This window comes from Stegostoma tigrinum, chromosome 23 (genome assembly GCF_030684315.1).
Source record: "Stegostoma tigrinum isolate sSteTig4 chromosome 23, sSteTig4.hap1, whole genome shotgun sequence".
Taxonomy (NCBI): domain Eukaryota; kingdom Metazoa; phylum Chordata; class Chondrichthyes; order Orectolobiformes; family Stegostomatidae; genus Stegostoma; species Stegostoma tigrinum.
In genome coordinates, this window is record NC_081376.1 from 33,176,164 (window position 1) to 33,198,646 (window position 22,483).

Sequence of the window (22,483 nt, forward strand, 5' to 3'; positions counted from 1 at the left end):
GTCTAAATCTTTGTTCTTGCAATAAAGATTTGAACTGTAAACCACTGGGATTTGTTCATTTCCCATGCATGCATGAATAAACATTCTAACAAAGAAACCTGAGTCTCCTGTGTCTAATTGTAAAAGAAGAGTTAAACTTACCCTTTCAATAACATCCCAGTCAACATGATAGCGGAGTTGCCTGACTGTTAAGATCAGTTATCATTCTAATGTCACTTTCCTGGACTTTGGCTTCATGATGTATTCACTAGTTGTGACGAAAGCAACAATGCTTGAATTCCCTGTGTCATTTATATTAAATTTTCATGATAAACTACTTTTTCCTTAAATAGTGTTAACCTCATGTGCTAATGGCTTCCATTATATAAGGGTTAAGGCCAATAGAAAATTTGTTCTGATAAAATATTAATGATGTGACAACCACTTTGTGGGGTGATAAGGCTCTTATTTTTGACACAGTCAATTGTATAACTGAAATTCTGGTCTGCATTACTTAGAAATTTGATTTTACAATGTTTGCTATCCCTGTACATCCCTGCTGAAGGTCATAGTATGCCTAACTCTTTCTCACTTCATGTCAACTCATGAGAAGGTCAAAGTTCAGATTTTCATCTAACATTCATACTTATGCATTTTCCTCTTGTCCTACCTGTGATTTCATGTTGCCTCAGCTCATTGTACTTGTATGCTTGTTCCAGTGGTCTAATGGCATTGTGATATATCTTGCGTAACCGCTGCAGCACACCTAGTGAGAGATTGGGGAGAAGACAAAAGCAAGTAGAGGACATTAATGTCAACTTGGTTCTAAGCCAAAGAGAGAAGCGAAGACACCTTTCTTAGGGGATTGACTTCATTAACTACTCAGTCTTGCAGATATTTTCTAATCAACCTGTTCAGTCAGGTTATTACCTCTGGAGCAGGTGGCATTTGAACCTATGCTTTCTGGCTCAGAAATAGGAACACTACCACTATGCAACAAGAGTCTTTGTTTCCCTTTTCTATCTGCCCAGTCAATTAATCATTCAATTAAACCCAATTACCTGCTTAACTGCTTACTATATTATCAGAGTCCCCCTTCTCTTTAAATGAAACTTCCAAAAGCATGTGAATAACCTTTGAACAAATTTCATCAGAAGTAAACCAAAATAATGTTTACACATTCTATATTTTACATCATAATACAACTGATCAATAACAAAGATATATATTTTCTCATATTCCTTATAATACAATCAGCCTCACGTATGCCGGTTCCTTTGAACAAAAATAACGGAATATATTTGTATACGAAGAAATCCAAACAAAAATTATTTTTCTCATTTTTTTTATAACTCCTTATACCAGCATCTGTCCTTCCTCAAAGATCTCCAGTTATTTCTCGGAGCAAGCATTTTTTTTGTGAAACACAATCTACCAATTGCTGACTTGCATCCATCTGCTTTATTTTGGACATCTATCCTCTTTCTAACATTTAATTGTTCTCACAAAGACAGTCTTCAACCTTTTCTCAGTGTCATCCTTTGCAACACGTACATTGTCCCAAAGACAACAGTTGTTCAATAATATCCAAAATGGCAAACTTTTTGGTGTGAGTTTTACTTTTGACTACTGGATAAATACACCCACACATCTATAGTTTCTATTAGCACCAATGTTTCAGTAGCTAAAGATACTTTAAATTACACATTGTATTTTCTCAGTTTCCAGGCCAACAGACAACATTTATTGTTCTTTTCCATCAAAAGCATGATAAATCTAGCTATAAAATCAGAAGTTTCTGGAGAAGTTCAGCAGATCTGGCAGCATCTGTGAAGAAGAAAATCAGAGTTAAAGTTTTGGGACTGGTGACCCTTCCTCAGAAATGTCCTGACGAAGGGTCAACGGTCCCGAAACTTCAACTCTGATTTTTCTTCACAGAAGCTGCTACACCTGCTGAGCTTTTCCAGCAACTTCTGTTTTTGTTCCAGATTTATAGCATCCACAGTTCTTTAGCTTTTTAGAAATCTGGTTATACTTGAAAAGCCATCTGCAAGATTAGCACGAGAAGCATAATAGAATTGAGGGTTGCATCTAAAATGCCTGTTGACTATACCTCAGATATTCCTGCAATTCATTCTTCTGTCAAATTTTCCCAATTCCTGTTATCTGATATATTTACCAAAGGTATCTCTATTCTCATCCTTTTACCAATGACTCTCCCTTTGTATTGATGATTTCAGCTTGTCTCTAGGCAGTCTTCTTTTTCTGCTATCACTGAATCCTGTATTCCTTGTGGGTTGAATGGCCCACTTGAGTCATGAAGGTTATTGGGAATGAATGTTTTCAGAGGAATTTTTTAAGGCTTCAAATATCTTCCAAAAATGTGTCTCTTTCTGAAAATCTAACTCCAGTTCATGTTAGGAAACTACTCATGTTCAAATCCTAGCACTGTACAATGTTGTGAAGTTGGTTAGAGTACTTGTGGATTGGGAGGCAGAAAGTTAGAATTTGCTGTTTGTACAATGTTAAGGGGGAAAGCATTGGGTGATCCCTTTAAAAGATGTTGTGCTTTTTCTATGCTTAGATATTTAATATGGATATCTGTAAGCGGCAGCTTGAAAGTACGCACAGAGCACCCAAATTGAAACATTTGTATCAAAAGACCCTATAATTAACAGGCCAAGCAGCACGTTTGTTTTAACCAATACAAGTTTTGATTTTAGCCAATCAATTTGAACCAGGCACTTAGATACCAAAAACCAATTAAATTTAACTCTAATGGTTTTGACAACATTGGACCAATCCTATTGTAAGAAATATTGATATGTTATCAAGGGTATAAAAGAAGGGGGGCAGTTGGACATAAACAGCAGAGCTAACTGCCGTCCACCAGAGTTAACAGTCCTCAGCTGTCAAAAGGGAATCACTGGCTGTCACAGGCTCCTCCATGTCCTCGAGAAAGTACCATCTGAATAACAAAGGTACCAATGGATTAGCTACTTAACATTGCTGACAGAAGAATCCAAGAAAAGGCATTTCTGACAGCAGAATTGAAGGAAAGGGCACAGAACATTCTGGAAGACATGTCACCTGGCTGTAACTTTGAGAGACTAAATTTTATTTTTTTTGTGAGTGTGACTTGTATTTTTTGGAACAGCATGCCATTAGAATCTTGCTGTATTCAGGAATATTTAGTAGTTAGAAGGATTTAATCTGTTTGTTAATAGTTTAGTTAATTTGTTCTCCGTTAGAGATAGATAAATAAATTGTTACTTGTTGATTTTAAAGTGGGTGTGCAGAATTTATTTTACTTAACAACCAGAAGTTGCTAAAGAGTAGGTTACACCTTTTAAACACACTACTTTTACAGATTATAGGGTAGGGTGCTCCTCTTTGGGTATTTGGGTTTAGTTCTCGGAGGGTGGTCAACCTCCACATATAACAATAGCAATTTAAAGGCAAACTCTGAATTAAGAGTGTCCAAGGAGACTTCTTGCAGTCTTGCATAGTCTGTTAAGTTCTATTATATATTCTAAAGAATATCAATTCTTCTCTCTAAATTCAATGTCTGACCATATCTCATATGTATTTAATAGATTAAAAATAATAACATTTGCAAATCTTCCTCAGGGCTCAATTGTTGAACCTTTAGGTCTGACAATATTTTCACCAGATCTTGCTTCTGGTGGGAAGTAACAATGCCAAGGCCAAAATATTGTTTTGTTTTTGGTAAAGACATAACTCATGTTTGCAGATCCACTTAAATTTTTCTTGTGATCAGACAAATTTCAGCTTCACTAAACAATTGGTGGCAAGTGATATTCCAATACTTTTTACAGGCTTCAGCCACTCTTCAGCTGAAATAGATAAGGGAAATTTTCCTCCATGAAGAAGAGTTTACCTATTCTCACTGCATCATAAGCTAAAACACCAAGGAAATCTGAGGGTCTATTTACTGTTGATCGGGAAGTTATTTTAAAATATTTTTAAGTAAATAATTTTCAAATGACTAATCTCGGGCAGATGTCAAGAAAATTGAGCAAATGGCCATCATTTATAAATTTAAGAAACATTCATTGTGGAGTCAAAAATACCAGGATCGGAAACAGCTAAAACATTTAAAATCAAACTTTTCTGCATTGTTTATAGCCAAGACACCTGTAGAAAATTATTTCTGTGACAAACACTCATGTTTCTGCTTGCAGCTTCCAACTTGTGAAGAAATGGTAGGTGTAACTGCAATTTAACTTAAAATTTCATATCCCACTACACTTCAGTTGTATTTCTTTGAAGTGTCAGGGTTTTTAAAAGCTTTATTTGGTTTAGGTTTTTCATGTTTATGCATTTGTGAGATAATCTGAAAATATTCTACTGCTTTTGCTGATCCAGAATCTTTCCCCTCCACAGCAGTTAATTTACCACTATAATCATCAGATGGAGCCTTCTCATCCAGCCGGAGAGTTTTTTCAATGTGAGATCGATCTCTGAAAGGCAGCAGGAGCTGTGGCTGCTCTTCCCCCTCCACCTCAGCCTCATCACCTTCATCTGCATGCAAAAAAAAAGGTAATTATCAGTAATTACTTCTACATTTTAAGTGCTCTGAATTTTCCACTCCAAAGATTTTCTAGGACAATATTCACGCCCCCTGTCAACCTTAGGTCAATGAGAATATACATCAATTTTTTGTCCCATTTCAGAGGTTTGAGTTCATAATCCGGCTCAAGCTCTTACTACAGTACTGAGCAAGTACTTCACTGTAAGAGGTGCCATCTTTTAGCTGAGATGCTCTGTCCAAGGTCTTGTCTTCCCTGCCAACATGATTTAATAATGCTCATGGAAGCAAAATTCTTCCCTTGATTCTGGCTACTTTTATCTTTCATCAAATATGTCAAAAACAGATTATCTTGTCATTCATTCCATTATAATTTGTGGAATTTTGCTCTATGCTGATTGGCTTCTGCATTTTGTAGTATAACATTGACTAATAAAAGTAAAATTCAGTGAGATGTTCTTGGACAGTCCAAGGATATGAAAGCAAGGATATAAATGCAAATTCTTTCCTCTCTCTGTGCAGTGATGGTAAAATAGCATTCTTGGCACTGCTTATATTTAATTAGATATCATAAAATTGCAACATTGTGCTTTTTTATTTCCCCCCAACTTCCTTCCCTTCTGAAGACACTGACTTCTAACAATAGAGATAGTAGGAACTGCAGATGCTGGAGAGTCTGAGGTAACACGGTGCGAAGCTGGATGAACACAGCAGGCCAAGGAGCATCAGTGGAGCAGGAAAGCTGACATTTCGGGCCTGGACCCTTCTTCAGAAACGTCAGCTTTCCTGCTCCTCTGATGCTGCTTGGCCTGCTGTGTTCATCCAGCTCTACACCTTGTTATCTTGACTTCTAACAATAGTCTGCTTTCATGCATGTCAGCCATTACTACATTGTGTGATAGGCTGATCCGTACAACTCCAAGTGCCTAAAAGTATAAAATAAAAACAAATCTGAAAGTAGTGTTAGTTAAAAAAACACTGAGTCAATGTGATATTCTGTTTTTCTCACAGCTCCTGGTATTTGTCATAGGAGCAGGTATAGGCACCTTCAGCCTGCAATGCTGTTAGATAATGAATCATATTTATTTCTCCTCCATTTATCTACCTTTCAATCAATATTCCTTAATATTTACACCCAAAATTTGCTGGAAATTTTAATAGGCATTCGGCATCCACAACTCTTTGAAAGATATAATTCCAGATGCCTTCTGCTCTTTGTATGGATAATTGCTTGTTGATTTTACTCCCGAATTGTCTGGCTTGCAATTAAGATTTTGCCTCCTTCACCCACGAAAACACATATCGACCAGTACAAACTGACCCAACCCTGCAACTAGACAACAAAATCCTCTAAACGTTACAAAGACTTAAACAAACAGGACAGATCAACAAAACAGACTTCTTAAGAATGAAACCCAAAGGAACAGACACATCCCAATTCTACAGCCTGCCTAAAGTGCCCAAGCCAGAAGTCCCCCTCAGAGCCATAGTCTCCCTATCAGGCACTCTATCGCACAGATTAACTGAAGAATTGCAAAGAAGAGTGAGGCACCTAGTCAACAAGTCACCCCACTCTATCCACTCAGCCGAAGAATTCCTCAACTCCGTCAAAGACATAAAGATAGAGGACGAAGACACCATGATATTGTTTGATGTCACTGCCCTATTCACTTCAGTAGACATACCACCAGCAAGGGAAACAATGACAACACTACTAGAACAAGAGCATGACCCCAGTGACACCATCTCTAAGGACAACATACTCAAACTATTGGATCTATGCCTGACCACCCACTTCACTTTCAACGGCCAAACATAAGAGCAAATCAACAGGACATCCATGGGATTGCCTCTCTCCGGACTCCTAGCAGAAGCAGTGATACAAAGACTAGAAAGGACTGCCCTTCCGCAAATCCAATCTAAACTGTGGATACGCTATGTAGACGACACCTTTGTCATCATTAAATTGACCAAATTAGAGGAGACACACAAACTTATAAACAACACCCTCACCAGAATAAAATTCACCAGAGGAGAGGAGAACAAACAGCTCCCATTCCTGGACATCATGGTAGAGCGCAAGACAAATGGGGAACTGCAAATGAAATTACACCGAAAAACCACACACACAGACCAGGTACTGAACTTCAGCAGTAACAATCCCAGCACACACAAACGAAACTGCATGCAAACACTATTTAAAAGAGCAACAACACACTGCAGCAACAAGGAGCTATGCCAAGATGAAGAAGAATACCTCTTTCAGGTTTTCAAGGATAATAGATATCCAAAGAACTGGGTCAGAAGATGCCCACACGAACAGCATCAGAAAGAGACTACATGCCCTGACACACTCATCACACTACCCTATATCAGAAACACGTCAGAACTCGCCACAAGACTCCTGGGCATCAGAGTGGCACACAAGCCCACGTCAACCCTACAACAATTGCTCACCTGAACTAAGGACACACTCCCTGCCATGGATAGGACCAATGTCATCAAGATCTCCTGCAGGGACTATGAGAAACACGACATTGGACAAACAGGAAAGAAGCTAACAACAAGCGTACATGAACACCAACTGGCCACAAAAAGGCACAATGAATACTCACTCATCTCAATCCACTTAGACAAGGAGAAGCACCATTTCGACTGGGACAGCACCAAGATCCTGGTACAGGCTGGGCAGAGACAGGCACGAGAATTCCTGGAAGCATGGCACTCCACAAAGCATGCTGTCAATAAACACTTTGAACTCAACCCCATATACATTCCACTATGAAAGAAAACTGGAAGTGAGGCAATCCATCGCAACAAACCCCAGAGTTTAAAAACCAGGTGGGAAAACACACCGACACTTCATCGGAGGCTGCACTGAGGATGTTACCAAGCATGGTTACGAAACTTCTGTGAAACAAGAAACCAGCTCGGCGAGCCAACCAACCTCAACACTCACAACCCGAGCTACAAATCTACTCCAAAACCTTAGAGCCTCCTTCTTCTGTGTATTGTCCTTCCTGTTTGGAATGGTAGAAGGGAAATGGAGTATGACTGATTCCCAGAGGTGACTCTTAGGAATTTTTCTTCATCAGCAATAGTGAATATTCTAGCCTGTCCTCAGTGGCCTGGATGACGTAAAGGAACATAGAAAATAGGATAAAGAGTAGACCGTTTGATCTATCAAGGATGCTGCACCATTCAATATGATCATAGCTGGGATCCTCTGTTTTAATGATTTACCCCTACTGTCTTTCTTTATACCATGAGATCTCTGGCCTTTATAAAACTATGTATTTCTTTATTAAATATATTCAGTGATTTGGAATCCACAGCTTTTGGTGAAGAGATTTCTACTGGTTCACTACCCTCTGAGTAAATAAATTTATATCTCAGTCCAAAATAGCTTGCCAACACCTGAAACAGTGACCCCCTCCTTTAGGCCAGAGGAAACATCATCCCTGCATTCAGTCTGTCTGGCCCTATTGGAACTTACATGTTTCAATGCAATCCCCTCTTTCTTGTACACTCAAGTGAATACAGGCCCAGGTGACCCAATCTCTCTTCATATGACAAATCTGCTAGCCCAGGAATCAGTATGGTGAACCATTGCTGCACTCCCTCTTTGGCAAGTATGAATTTTCTTAGGTAAGGTAACCAGAACTGAACACAGTACATCAAACATGGTCTAATCAAGACCCTGTACATTTCCACAGGGTAGCATCCTCGACCCAAACATCTTCTACTGCTTCATCAATGATCTTCCTTCCGTCATAAGGTCAGAAGTGGGGACTATTGCACAATATTTGCCGCCATTTGCAACTCCTCAGATACTGAAGCAGTCAACATCCAAAAGCAACAAGACTCGGACAATATCCAGGCTTGGGCTGAAAAGTGGCAAATAACATTTGTGCCAGGCAATTGCCATCTCCAATAAGAAACAATCTAACCACCAACACTTTGACATTCCTATCAGTGAATCCCTCACTATCTACATTCTGGAGGATTACCATTTACCAAAAAATGGACTGGACTCACCATATAAGTACAGTAGTTAGGACAGAAGGTCAGAAGCTAAGAATCATGTAGTACATATGTCACTTCCTGACTCCCTAAAGCCATCCCCACCTACAAGGCACAAGTCAGGAGTGTGTACCTCATCACTTGCCTGGATGAGTGTAGCTATAGCAACACTCAAGAAGCTTGAGGATGTGCTGCCATTCAGTTACTCTACTAGCAACTCATTATCAGGGGTATGTAGCATCTACATGATTCACTGCAGAAGTTCACCAAAGGTCCTTAGACAATACCTTCCAAACCCATAACTAATTTAATCTCAAAAGACAAGGGCAGCAGATACACAGAGTCAGAGTCATCAAGCGTACAGCACGGAAACAGACCCTTCAGTCCAACTTGTCCGTACCAACCAGATGTCCTAAATAAATCTAGCACCATTTGCCACCATTTGGCCCATATCCCTCTAAGCTCTTCCTATTCATACACCCATCCAGATGCCTTTTAAATGTTGTAATTGTACCGGCCTCTTCCTCTTCCTCTGGCTGTTCATTCCACACCTGCACTGCTCTCTGTGTGAAAATGTTGCTGTTTAGGTCCCTTTCAAATCTTTTCCCTCTCGCCTTAAACCTAACCCCCCCTAGTTTTGGACTCCCCCACCCCAGGGGAAAGACCTTGTCTATTTACCCTATCCATGCCCCTCATGATTTTATAAACCCCAATAAAGGTCACTCCTCAGCCTCCAAAGCTCCAGGTAAAATAGTCCCAGCCTATTCAACCTCTCCCTACGGTTCAAACCCTCCAAACCTGGCAACATCTTTGTAAATCTTCTTTGAACCCTTTCAAGTTTCACAACACCCTTCCTATAGCAGGGAGACCAGAATTGCATTCAGTATTCCAAAAGTGGCCTAACCAATGTCCTGTACAGCCACAACATGACCTTCCAACTCCTATACTCAATGCACTGACTAATAAAGGCAAGCATACTAAATGCTGCCTTCACTATTCTATCTACCTACGACTGACATGTTGAAGGAACTATGAACCTGTACTTTAAGGTCCCTTTGTTCAGCAACATTCCCCAGTGCCTTGCCATTAAGTGTGTGAGTCCTGCCTTGATTTGCCTTTCCAAAATGCAGCACCTCATATTTATCTAAATTAAACTCCACCTGCCACTCCTCAGCCCAATGGCACATCTGATCAAGATCCCATTGTACTCTAGATAACCTTCTTCACTGTCCTCTACATCTCTAATTTTGGTGTCATCTGCGAATTTACTAAGTGAACCCGCTGTGCTCACATCCAGATCATTTCCATAAATGACAAAAAGCAGTGGACCCAGCATTGATCCTTGTGGCACACACCACTGGTCACAGACCTCCAATGTGAAAAGCAACCCTCCACTACCACCCTCTGTCTTCCACCTTCAAGCCAGTTCTGTATCCAAGTGGCTAGTTCTCCCTGTATTCCATGTGGCCTAACCTTGCTAACCAGTCTACCAGAGTAAACTTGTTTAATGCCTTACTGAAATCCATGTAGATCACATCCACCACTCTGCCCTTAATCCTCCTCATTGCTTCTTCAAAAAACTCAATTATGTTAGTAAGACATGACCTCCCATGCACAAAATCATGTTGACTATCCTTAATCAGTCCAAATACATGTAAATCCTGTCTCTCAGAGTTCCTACATGGGAACACCACACCATCAAGTTCCCTTCCAAGCCACTCACCATCCTGACTTGGAAATATATCGCCATTCCTGCATTGTTGCTGGGTCAGAACCCTGGAATTCAATGTCTAATGGCAGTATGGGTCTACCTTCAGGATATGGACTGCAGCAGTTCAAGAGACAGCTCACCACCACCTTCTCAAGGCCAACTAAGGACAAGCAATAAATACTGGACCGCCAGAGACATCCATACCTCACAAGTAAATAAAGAAAAGCTGCAGTAAGGCTTTGTTACTTCTGCACTCAAATTCTCTTGTAATGAAGGCATACGTATCATTTTTGTTCCTAACCGCATGCTGCACCTGCATGCTTGTTTCCAATGACCAGTGTACAAGGACACTCGGGTCCCTTTTGTACATCAATACTTTACCATTAAAATAATATTCTGCAATTCTGTTTCTCTGACTGAAGTGGACAGCTTCACACTTATCCCTGTCATACTGCATCCACCGCAATGTTTGCCCACTCACTCTTCACATCACCAGTCAATACCATTTGGTTTTGTGTCATCAGCAAACTTAGAAATATGATATTTGATTTCCTCTTTGAACACAGTGTTATTGTGAATTTGACTTAGCAAAAACAGCCTTTTCTCTTTGATTTATTTTTAAAACAAGTACTTGCATTAAATATGAATAGTATGACATAATTTACAGTCCAGGGCGGGGGACACTGCACCACTGTGCCAATAGTGCACAGTCCAGCAAATTGGTGAAATATGTGAAAAACAATCTCTCCTATTCAGTCCTCTAACCTCAGGTTTTTCACTGAAAACTGTGGCTGCCTGGTAAAGGTCACACCACTCAAAGAAGCCATTCTCTGTGTGACCTGTTGATGGGATGCTGTTCTAAGGTAGGCATCAGTTCTCCACACCCCATGCTATTCTTACCTCATCAAACACTTGTTCCAGCTGGGGTGACCAGAAAACATTAATAGAGTTGATTTTACTCCACAGGAATGTGAGTTTGATTGCATTCCTGGCTCTAAGGCAGAGCAAACTCAATCATGATTTAAATGCCCATAATGTGGGCTGAGGCAGTGTTTCTTTGTGGGAGGTACTGTTTATTGGAAGACACATTAAAAAGATGTGGTTTGCCTTTTCAAGGGAGCATATAATGTCAAATCCTGCATGCTTGATGAAAAGCACCTAGATTTCTTAATGTCTTGGTCAATGTGCCTCCCTCAAGTAACATTTGCTGTTTGTCTGACTTTGTTATGTGCAAATTTGTTGCTGTACTTATCGACCCAACACGGTAACTGCACTTTGGCACATTTAGTTACTTCAAGGATCCTGACAAATGATAAAGCACCAGATATGGTCAAACTAGCTAAATTTAGCTAAAACATCATAGATCATGAATAGGGTTGGGTTGGTAGAATTCATGCATTTGTTTTAATGTCCCAAATGTTTCCTAGTGAACAATGAAAATGGCTATTAAACCAACTAAAGGGGGTTTCAATTTTAGGCTTAAGTTATTCATTGATGGACAAGTTTGTGTCAATTTTAAGTCTCATTGTCATAAGCTCTGTCTTGGACTGAAAATATTCTCAATTTCAAACTCTGATGTTAATGCATGAAAGCTTTAAGTTCCTGTGCAGCTTGATATTTCAGCTCGTCTCGACAGTAGTACAGTATAGCTAATGACTAACCAATAGCCCAGTCCCTTTGCCTATGTTAAGCTAAACCTCTCAGTAAATTATCCAAAATCATAGGGAGCCAAAAACATCCCACTGATATACATCAATGAATCTGTTGTTGGTTTAGGCATCACATGAAGACAAGATCATTGCACAGACCCAGCCGTCACAATCTGTTGGTGTTATAAAAAGAGAAGAGAAATCTGTTGAGTTTGAAAGCTGCTGCCCGGAGACTGCGATTGAATCATAGAGCATGGAAACAGACCCTTTGGCCCAACTAATCCATACCAACCATGTTCCCAAACTAAACTAGTCCCACTTGCCTGAGTTTGGCCCATATCCCTCTAAATCTTTCCTGTTCATGTACTTATCCAAATAGCTTTTAAATGTTGTAACTGTACCTACATTCACTACTTCCTCCAGCAGTTCATTCCACACATGAACCACTCTGTGAAAAAGATCCCCCTCATGTCCTTTTTAAAACTTTTCCTCTCACCTAAAAATATGTCCCTCCCTGTAACCACCCCCCCCAACAGTTTTGAACTCCCCACCCTAGGGGAAAGACTCTTGCTACTCACCTTATCTGTAGCCTTCATGGGGATGCTGCACTGTCCCTTTAGTTTACGTCATTCACGTTTATAATCTTTATGACCATAGGTCCAAAGTCATCCGCTCTTCTCAGGTAGGTTACACTTACTACATGTTATGTTGCAATTGTAATCCAAAATATTATTTTCTAAACTAATTCTGTATAATTTGTCTTTAAATTAATCAGTTTTGTTGATTTTCGCCATCTACCTTGGAACCTGTACATTAGGTTAATTGCTCATCCGATTAAATGTTCCACAGATTTGTTTTGGTTTATCCTCCATCAAGCAGAGGCCATATTCTTTGGCTCTTGTGTTCTGGACATGGTCTCACTGTTATTTCCAAACCCAAAGGCAGTAATCATATCTCTGCTCAATTTTCTTTTCAAATTACATATCTACTGTTACCTTTATATATCTGAATATCTGTACTGTTTGCCTTCCTTTCCATGCACAAAAATAGATGAAGAATGACAGACTTAACTCAGCAGCACAAGCAGAAGAGTGGATTAAAGTAGAAACATATTTATTAGAATGACCCAGGCCTAAATAACTATGGCCAACAACATTATGGTTATAAAGAAAAGCTCAGGGATGGGAGACTTGAATTCTATCACACTTTCGCAGAGTGTTCCGTAGATTGTTACTAAAACAGCTTCCTGTGGTGTAAGAGATAACAGAGTGTGGAGCTGGAGGAAGACAGGAGGCCAATCAGCATCAGGGGAGTAGGAAAGTTGACGTTTTCTGCTCTTCTGATGCTGCTTGGCTTGCTGTGTTCCTCCAGCTCCACACTGTGTTACCTCTGACTTCAGCATCAGCAGTTCTTACTATCCCTTCCTGTGGTGTAAACTTGACTAGTATAAGATGAGGGCATGGCTGGTTAGAAAGCCTTTATTGCCCTTTCCTATAAGCCCAAAGGGCAATTAAGAGCCAACCATATTGCTGTGGGTCTGGAGTCACGTGTAGGCCAGACGAGGTAAGGATGACAGTTTCCTTCCCTAAAGGACATTAGTGGGTTTTTCCCCAACAATCAGCAATGTATTCACAGTCTTCATCAGATTCTTAATTCCAGGTATTTATTGAATTCCAATTCCACCATCTGCCATGGCAGGATTTGAACCTGGATCCCCAGAATGTTATCTGGGTCTCTAGATTAACAGTCCAGCAATAATACCACTAGGGTATCACCTCCCTCTGCTCTCCCCCAGTAATAATACCAGTCTTTTAAAAATGCTAGATTCAATCAAATCTTTTATCTAAGAAAACAGGAATCAGAGTAGGCTGTTCAGCCCTTGTGCCTGCTTTGCCTTTCAATAAGATCGTGGCTGATCATCTTCTCTGTACCCTGTTCCCGTTTTCTCCCGTATCCTTTAGCCTCAAGGACTATATTTAGTTCCTTCTTGAAAACATTCAATATTTTGGCATGAACTTTGGCAATGAATCTACAGGCTCAGAGGGAAGAAATTTCTCTCCATCTCAATCCTAAATATCTGACCCCATATATTTATACTGTGATCCCTGGTTCTGCACTTCCCTGCTATCAAGAATCCTTTCTGCATTTCCTCTATCTGCGCCTGTTAGTATTTTATATGTACTAATGCACAATATGTGCTCAGATTGCACAGTTCATTGCCTTTAGAACACTGAACGTATCGCAGAGCTCACTTCCAATTTCTTAACTTGCAGAAACACTCACAACACGCGAGATTAAATCTCCAATTAAGTGTGTGAAAATTGGACAAAACTGTTCAATTAATCTGTCATACAGGACTGAGGGATGCAGGGAGTTAGAATATTGTCCTTTAATTTTTGGGCCCCTGGTTTGAATCCAATCCAGGAAAGGTACCTTCTGCCCATAGGGTCTGATATAGAATCCATACTCTCAGTTTTGCTTAAATCGACATTGCACTGCTTTGACAAGTTGTTTCATGCAGCACAGACAATGTGCAAAATCAACATGTCATTCTGGTATAGCATAGAAATAGAATGCTCTTTTGAGGATGCAGTTAAGAAACCTTTTGTTTTGAGCACAGTATAAAGACTTGCATTTATTTGCATGCAGAGTAGAAGGAGCTTTATTCTGCATCTAAACCATGCTTCCTTCCCTGGGTGTGTTTGATATGGAAGGAACTTTATGCTGTATCTAACCTGTGCCGTATCTGCCCTGGAATGTTTTGAACAATGGAATTTTACCTCACGTAAATTGTGGTGTCTTGACCGACACAGACACTGGTTGCACAAGTGCAGCTTCTCTCATTTTAATTAACACAAAATTGAGCAAGCAAACTGTTTGTTGTATCTGCACAGTTAATTTTGATGATCTAATTATTAATTCTGCATTGCTGTAACTTTTTAAGTATTATCTGGAAATGAGGCATTATATTGATGGCACAGAGGCTAATCTTCTGAAGTAAATTTCTGTGCACAAGTATTAGAGATAAATAAGATCAAGCCACTCAGAAACCATGAGGTCATGCATAATGGGAAAGAAAAGTGATATTATGAATTAATTACTCTAGGCATTAATGGTGAAGTTAGTGGTATCACAAGCAGCAAGATCCAAATATAACTCCATTCCATTGGTCAGCCTCACTTGTATGTGGGCCTCACTGAAATGTTACGAGAAGTTGATGCGGGAAACCAAAAGAAGAAAATGAAATTTGATGGCTGAACATGTTGGTGCTGTGTTAAGTGATGAGTCTTCACTAACTCACCGTCTCTGTTCTGCTCCTCTGCTTCAGCAGATAGCTCTGTGTTAGCGCCGGTGCTGTCGGGCATTCTTCCTTCAAAATTTGCAGCTTCCTCCTTCCCTGTGGTCTCAGATCCTTGGAAGGAAGCAGTTTCATTGATATTGAAGACTGGCTTAATAATCTCCTCCTCAACAACTCTGACTTCTTGCATCTTTTGATCCAACATTTGCACTTCCTTTGCAAATGCTATTTTCTTATCACTGCCTTCCTCAGATCCTTTACCATTGTCACTTGTTGCAATTTCTACAGTTTCCTGACTATCAGAAGCTTCAGATTCTATTACGTTTTTCTCAACTGTTCCAATCTCAGATTTATTGTCAATTCCGTCATAATTTTGCTGGTGTCCCTCAGATTTACCGTTCCTTATATTAGCTTCTTGCTCGGAATCAACTGCTTCAATTTTATCTTCCTGGCTATCCATTTCTTCCACTTCCAACACATTTGATTTGTCCATTTCTTGTCTAGTTATCTTATTTTCTGTTTCCATTGAAAAAGGTTCCTCGTGATACAAGTCACTATTGGAATTATCCTCCTCAGGCCATTGCTGACTTACATTGCTGTTTAGCTCAATTTGTTCTTCAGAATCTGCAGCATTTTCAGTGGCCCCATTTTGTGCTGGCTTTCGTAGTTCTGTTTCTTCATCTTCATGGGATTCATTTCCATTGTTTTCTTCACTTTCATTTTCTGTGCTGTTGTGATCCAACTCTTGTGAATCACCGTTCATGTTATCAGCAGGAACACTACCCTTCTCATCAGTAGTGGCAGGTGCTAGGTTTTCAATTATTTCAGAATTTATAATCAACACCTCGCTGTCATTTTTGAAGTTGGCTTCATTGCTTTGAGATTCTTGACCTTTTACATCTCTCTTAACTATATTATCATGTACAGTAGCACATCTTGAACATGCTGCTGCACAGCTATGAATGTGTGACTGACCTTTTTCTTCTTTATCAATGAATTCTGTTGTGGAACTGTGAGATCCCAAGCCTGAACTACCATCAGATGCTGAGTCTGCAGACAGTGGGGGATTGGCTTTTTCTCCTTGCTGCTTACCATTCATAAACTTCTCATCATTCACGTTGACACTTGGGTCTGTGGCCAAAGCTTGGTTTCCTGCAAGAACGATAACATCTTCACTTTTTGATTTGGTGAAGTCTTGAGCCTGGCTTTAAACTGATCAGATATTATCACTCAGTTCGAGACCATTTTTTGTCTCAATATATTTTTGTTCAATATAATTGAGAGGGAAAATAAAAATTCAAAGCAATGCTGCTACAGGCTTAGAAAGGTTTGAATAACAGGTATTACTATATGGATTGACCAAATAGGCCTGTGTCACTTAATAGTGATTGTGCTGACATTCTACTAAAACGTAACAATCTATAAGCCTCTTACTAGTGTGGTTTTCCAGTAAAAGGACTTTTCAAGAGGCAGCAGCAAGTAACTGAAATGTGATAAGCACCTATAGTGAAGCTATTTGTCATTGAATGCAGTGAGTAACTAAACCAACTGCAAAATTCCAATCCTTCCAGGACAATTTAAACCAAAGTTAAGCTTAGGGAATATCTGTACCAATTTTTACAGTATCAGCAAACAATTATGGAAGTTGGTAGAATTGTAGAATGTGTGTCAATATTGAACCAGGAGAGATAAAAATCACCGAGGCAGTTGTTTCTAGGCATTATCCAACTTCTGGCTTTCATCATTTGAAGAAAATGTTGGGAGAAATGGCATTGAGAGTTACAATAATGCCACAGGCTGGATCAGTCTGAAATTTGACTGTTAGAATGCCTAATGACAAAACAAGAAACTAGTTACTAGAAATTAATGCAGTGAAGATGATCGTGTGTGAATATCACCACAGCATGGAGGTATCTCTTATGGGTTTGCAATTGTCAATCCTATGGTGCCAAGGCTGTATGTATAACTAAATCTTATACCGACACTGTCTCTTGTAGCATTTTATATAGGAAGCCAAACCAAATTTGGGTTCATGCAAAGGGAAGGTTGGAAGATGAGGGATAATCCTCTCTGGGTATGTAGGCAAAGTTCCCATTTTTAATTCATATATTATTTGTGTAACATTTCTTACTAGATACATACCAGTTGTCAGTCTTTCACATCATAAATTATTTTGGTCACCTTTATGTGGGAAACACATGCTCACACCAATGGAGACGATCACTTTCTAATTTACACCATGCATCAAATCTCATTTTTCTCCTCATTTAAACCATGTGATATCAGGGTAAGACTTCTTTGAAACAAAAAGTACCAAGCAATTGTTCTTTGAAACAACATATTGATTCCACATTATGTCCAAGGGCCCTAGGAACACTCTCACTGCATTGAGAAAATCTACACAGTTGATGAATTCAAGAAGTGAAATGTTTGTGTTTAACCATGTTTTCAACATGAATTGTTTCTGGCCTGCAGTTTGAGTTAATTTCACAAAACTGGGAAGACTTCATGGACCTTAACAGCTGGGACCTGGATTAGAAATTGGCTCCCATTTCAAGTTCAATATTTGTCAGCAGAGAAGTGATGGAGTGCATGCTGCAGGGGCAAGAAACCTAAACTTGGCAGAGCCATTTGAACTCTGTGTTTGGCTCAAACATTTTCCTTTGTTTTCTGGTCTAAGGGCCTCAACCTGCAGAGTGGGAGCTATGAATTGATGGAGTCGATATAAATCCTCCAAAAGAACAGATAAAGTTAGTATAACTGTCATGACATGAAGATTTTAAAATGATCTGATCTTTAAACTTTAAATAAGATATTAATGAGAATCAAGAGAAAAAACCATTGTTGGATTGTTTTTATAGACAATTGTAGATTAGAATAAAAAGTAGCATCTTGTAGCACAGTTTCACTATAGCTCTTTGTTGACCTTTCCCTAAGAGTGGACATTCATTGAGAATATTTGTCTGTGTTTCAAAAGCTACAATTATTGTACTGGAGTTTCTAAGTTCATAGTTTGGTTGCCACCTTAAAGATGCTACTAAGGGCTAGCTGCCTTTGATAAGATGTCTGCATAGGAATTTGATTTATAAGAGATTGATCATTTTATAAACTCATTCATGAAATGACAATGTCACTAGCTAAATGATTGAGGAGATTCAAAAGCATTGAATGGGATTATATGAATGCGAGTTTTTCACTGTCACATTTCTAGGCAAAAGAGCCCTGTTAGCAGTTTGTTTTTCCATCATTACATGATTTGTATTGTCTACCCATAGTGGATACTCAATAAGAGGTTATGTATGAGGAATATAGAGTATGAGGGGCCATAGGGATGGGTGGGCATGCTGGCATGAATCAGCATGGTGGGTAATGAGAGGCCGTTGGAATTGTTGGGGGATGAGTGGGTAAGGGATACAGGTTGGATAACTTCAAAACCAACTAGAAAATAGTCCCAGAGAATTGAAGTGGGCCTTCCAACCACCACCCCAAGGGTCCATGTCTCCATGGCTGCCTACAATTTGATTCTGTGGTTGGCGAGCCCAACTAAGTTCTATATCCTGCATTTTGGGTGTTTTTTTCCCCCAGGTGTGTCTGACAAGGCAAGATTTTTCTTAGTTTGAGCTACCAACTCGGCAGCCCCTTTGTTTTCTAATTTTCCCTATAAAAGACAGTGAACTTTACCTCAACAAAAGTAAATATCTCTGAACTTTGCAGAGGTATAACCACAAAATAGCCTGGTATTGGAGGACATCACATCTCATTCACTGGTTTATAATGTTGACATAATACCTCTTGTTTATTGGGAGGAGGCCAGTAACAAATGTCCAACCACTGCCAAATGTTTGCACCCAATTCCTATCTTCTTTTGCTTAGAGTATCTTAAAACCTGTCAGGAAACTACTTAGTTGGAAATGAAGCCTTGTTCAACAGGAACAAAAATTTGACTTGCAAAATTTAGTGATCCATCTTGCAAACGAGTCCATCCAATTCCAATCAAAAGGAAGTGAAAACTGAAAACAAAGTGGCCACAGAGGCAGATAAAGGCAACACAGTCCCAACAGATTTAAAGGGTTAAATCTTGCAAAAAGAGGTCAAGGGTTTCCTCACAGAGAGGATGGATACCACTGAATGACAGGCTGTTTGATCATCCTCATAACCAACCATATAGTGGTATTAACAGATGCAAACCAAACCTTGCAAAAACAGACAAACCTGTGTGGCTGCCTTTTCTCATTCTAGGCAAACATTTTCCCTCTGGAGAGCAAGAAACAATTTCAAAAGTGCTGGGTCCACTGCTTTTAGTCATTTATATTAATGGTTTGGATGTGGACATAGGAGGTATGGTTAGTAAGTTTGCAGATGATATCAAACTTGGAGGTGTAGTGGACAGCGAAGATTACCCCAGGGTATGAGTTAACAAGGTGTAGAGCTGGAAGAAAACACAGCAGGCCAAGCGGCATCACTGGAGCAGGAAAGCTGATGAACACAACATGCCAACAGAATCTTGATCAGATGGGCTAGTGGGCCAAGGGGTGGTAGATGGAGTTTAATTTAGATAAATGTAAGGTGCTGCATTTTGGAAAGGCCAATCAAGGCAGGACTTATACACTTAATGGCAAGGTCCTGGGGAATGTCACTAGAACATAGAACAGTGCAGCACAATTACTGAACAAAGAGACCTTGGAGTACAGGATCATAGTTCCTTGAAAGTGGAGTCACAGTAGATAGGATAGTGAAGAAGGCAATTAGTATGCATGCCTTTATGTGCACTGAGTATAGGAGTTGGGGGGTCATGTTGGGGCGGCACAGTTGGTTAGACCACTTTCAGAATACTGCGTGCAATTCTGGTCTCCCTACTGTAGGAAGGATGTTGTGAAACTTGAAAGGCCCGAAACGTCAGCTTTTGGGCTCCTGAGATGCTGCTTGGCCTGCTGTGTTCATCCAGCTCCACACTTTGTTATCTTGGCTTCTCCAGCATCTGCAGTTCCCATTATCACTAATGTTCTGGGGACTTGGGTTTGAATCCCACCATGGCAGATGGTGGAATTTGAATGCAATAAGTATCTGGAATTGAGAATCTAATGATGACCATGAATCCATTGCTGATTGTCAGGAAAAACCCCTCTCGTTCACCAGTGTCCTTTAGGGAAGGAAACTGCCATCCTTACCTGGTGTGGCCTACATGTGACTCCAGACCCACAGCAATGTGGTTGACACTCAACTGCCGTCTGGGCAATTAGGGATGGCCAATAAATGCTGCCTGGCCAGCGCTGCCCTCATCCCACGAATGAATGAAAAAAAATTATTCAATTCCAGTCAGTAATTTATTCCCAGATTACTGCTATTCTCTCTGAATTTACCCTCGGTCATTTCAAAGTGTGTAATTCACAGCACAGTAGCAGTTAATCTGTGTGTTATATAAATAATATATCCTTCCATCAAAACCAGCTTGTGACTCACTCCAGGGCTATTACATGAGCCTCTCAGTTTTGTCCTGAATATTCATTATTTTATATATAGATAACCCAAACCCCTCAAATTGATTCTAAACCCAGTTCAGTGTTCTACATATAAATAGACCTTTAGAGAGTAAGGGTTTATGTGTCAGCATTTCTATTACAATGCACTAAGCTCACTACCTATTTGATGAACACATGGAAGCTGTATTGAAAATCCATAAACATTCTAGCAGAGGCATGCACACAAGGTAGCATGCTAAGATAGATTAGCAGTCAAAGTTAAATGTTCAGATGATGACCCTTCCTGTTTTACCAGAGGTGCAGACCAACTTCCTTTTCACCTGGAGGAATGGTCTACAAATATCAACACTATTAGCAGTGAATTATAAGCTTTTGATTTGTAGAGGAATGAATTATACTGCTTCAGCTGTCATATATCCTTCTCATGAATTTTCTTTCTCCATTTCATATTTTCTCTATCATTATGCCCGTATTCAGGAATTTACTGATTGTGGTACAATTGCAGTTCTAAGGCACCTCATCGAAGTAAGCTATTCTTCACTGTCCATCAAGGTAACAATTCAATCATTGCAGGTCTTACCCATCCTGTCACATCAAATGTCTATGCTTAATCTTTTTGGGATTGGATGGGACTACCTCACTGATCCAATTTTCAAGCTTCAGTTCCCCTTGCAAGGATGGGAGTACATAATTTAGGCTTAAATCACTATCTGGTATTGAATGATAGTGCTGTTCCTTTAGATATTCTGTCTTGCAGATGAAATGTCAAGTGAATGTTTAAAAAGCAACAGTACTATTATCACCTGAACAATATTTGTCCTACAACAAATGTTACCAAAAATAGACTTTACTGGTTTTTCTTCTTGATGATGTTTGTAGGATCTTGCTGGGCATACATTGCTGCCCAAACTTCTTAGAAAATATTAGTGACTACACTTCAGGATTAAATAATTGACCGTGGAATTCTTTGGGATATCCAAAAGACATGAATTGGAGCAATATTTATATGGGATCTTTCTTTTCTTGAATTACTCTGATGGCTCTACCTCCACTATATACACACAGGCCCAGTAAGTGATGGGCGATTGTAATACTTCTGAAATTTAAAGCAGCTCATGAAACACAACACTTAGACTTGTTGAACCTTGTCAGTGGAAATGTCATGTACATGACTCACATGTGACTATTTTTCTATGATTCTTGGATAAACCAGCGATTTCCACAATTACCTTTCTGGAATTCCTTTAGTTGCTATGGCAGTAGGTTGTGTTTCTATTTGCAATATTTTCTCAGTTGGCAAAATTTGCTAATGGTTGGTTGTTTTCTTTACTTTTCAATTAGTCACAATTAGCAGTTTGTGTCACATGCTATAGTGCCCTCATTGCTATCTTGTCATTAAAGTATCAACAAATGCTGCTGCTGTTTCACTATTTATGTTACCAATCAGATGCACCACAAAAGTAATTTTACAAGCCAACACTGTCAATTGGGTGGAATTTCTTACCTCAAAAGAACAGAATTATACAGCCCAGAATTATCATGGGTTTGGGATTCAGGGGCTGGAACCTGCCCGCCTGTCCACCCCAACCTGTAATAACAAGGTGTAGAGCTGGATGAACACAGCAGGCCAAGCAGCATCAGAGGAGCAGGAAGGCTGACGTTTCAGGCCTAGACCCTTCTTCAGAAATGGGGGAGGGCAAGGGGGATCTGAAATAAATAGAGAGAGGGGGAGGTGGATAGAAGATGGAAAGAGGAGAAGATACATGGAGAGGAGACAGACAGGTCAAAGAG

At 39.7% G+C, this 22,483-nt stretch overlaps 1 protein-coding gene across 2 annotated transcripts in view; it reads right to left on the bottom strand.

Annotated features, from left to right (window-relative positions):
- The window catches only part of srl (sarcalumenin), a 60,874-nt gene that overhangs the window by 25,596 nt on the left and 12,795 nt on the right, over window positions 1-22,483 (bottom strand). For both annotated transcript variants that reach the window (XM_048552629.2, XM_048552628.2), the window contains exons 2-4: window positions 15,216-16,364; window positions 4,399-4,524; window positions 650-745 (exon numbers count right to left, since the gene is read on the bottom strand). In XM_048552629.2, the coding sequence (XP_048408586.1) occupies window positions 650-745; window positions 4,399-4,524; window positions 15,216-16,364 (1,371 nt within the window). The remainder of the gene's footprint in view (window positions 1-649; window positions 746-4,398; window positions 4,525-15,215; window positions 16,365-22,483) is intronic.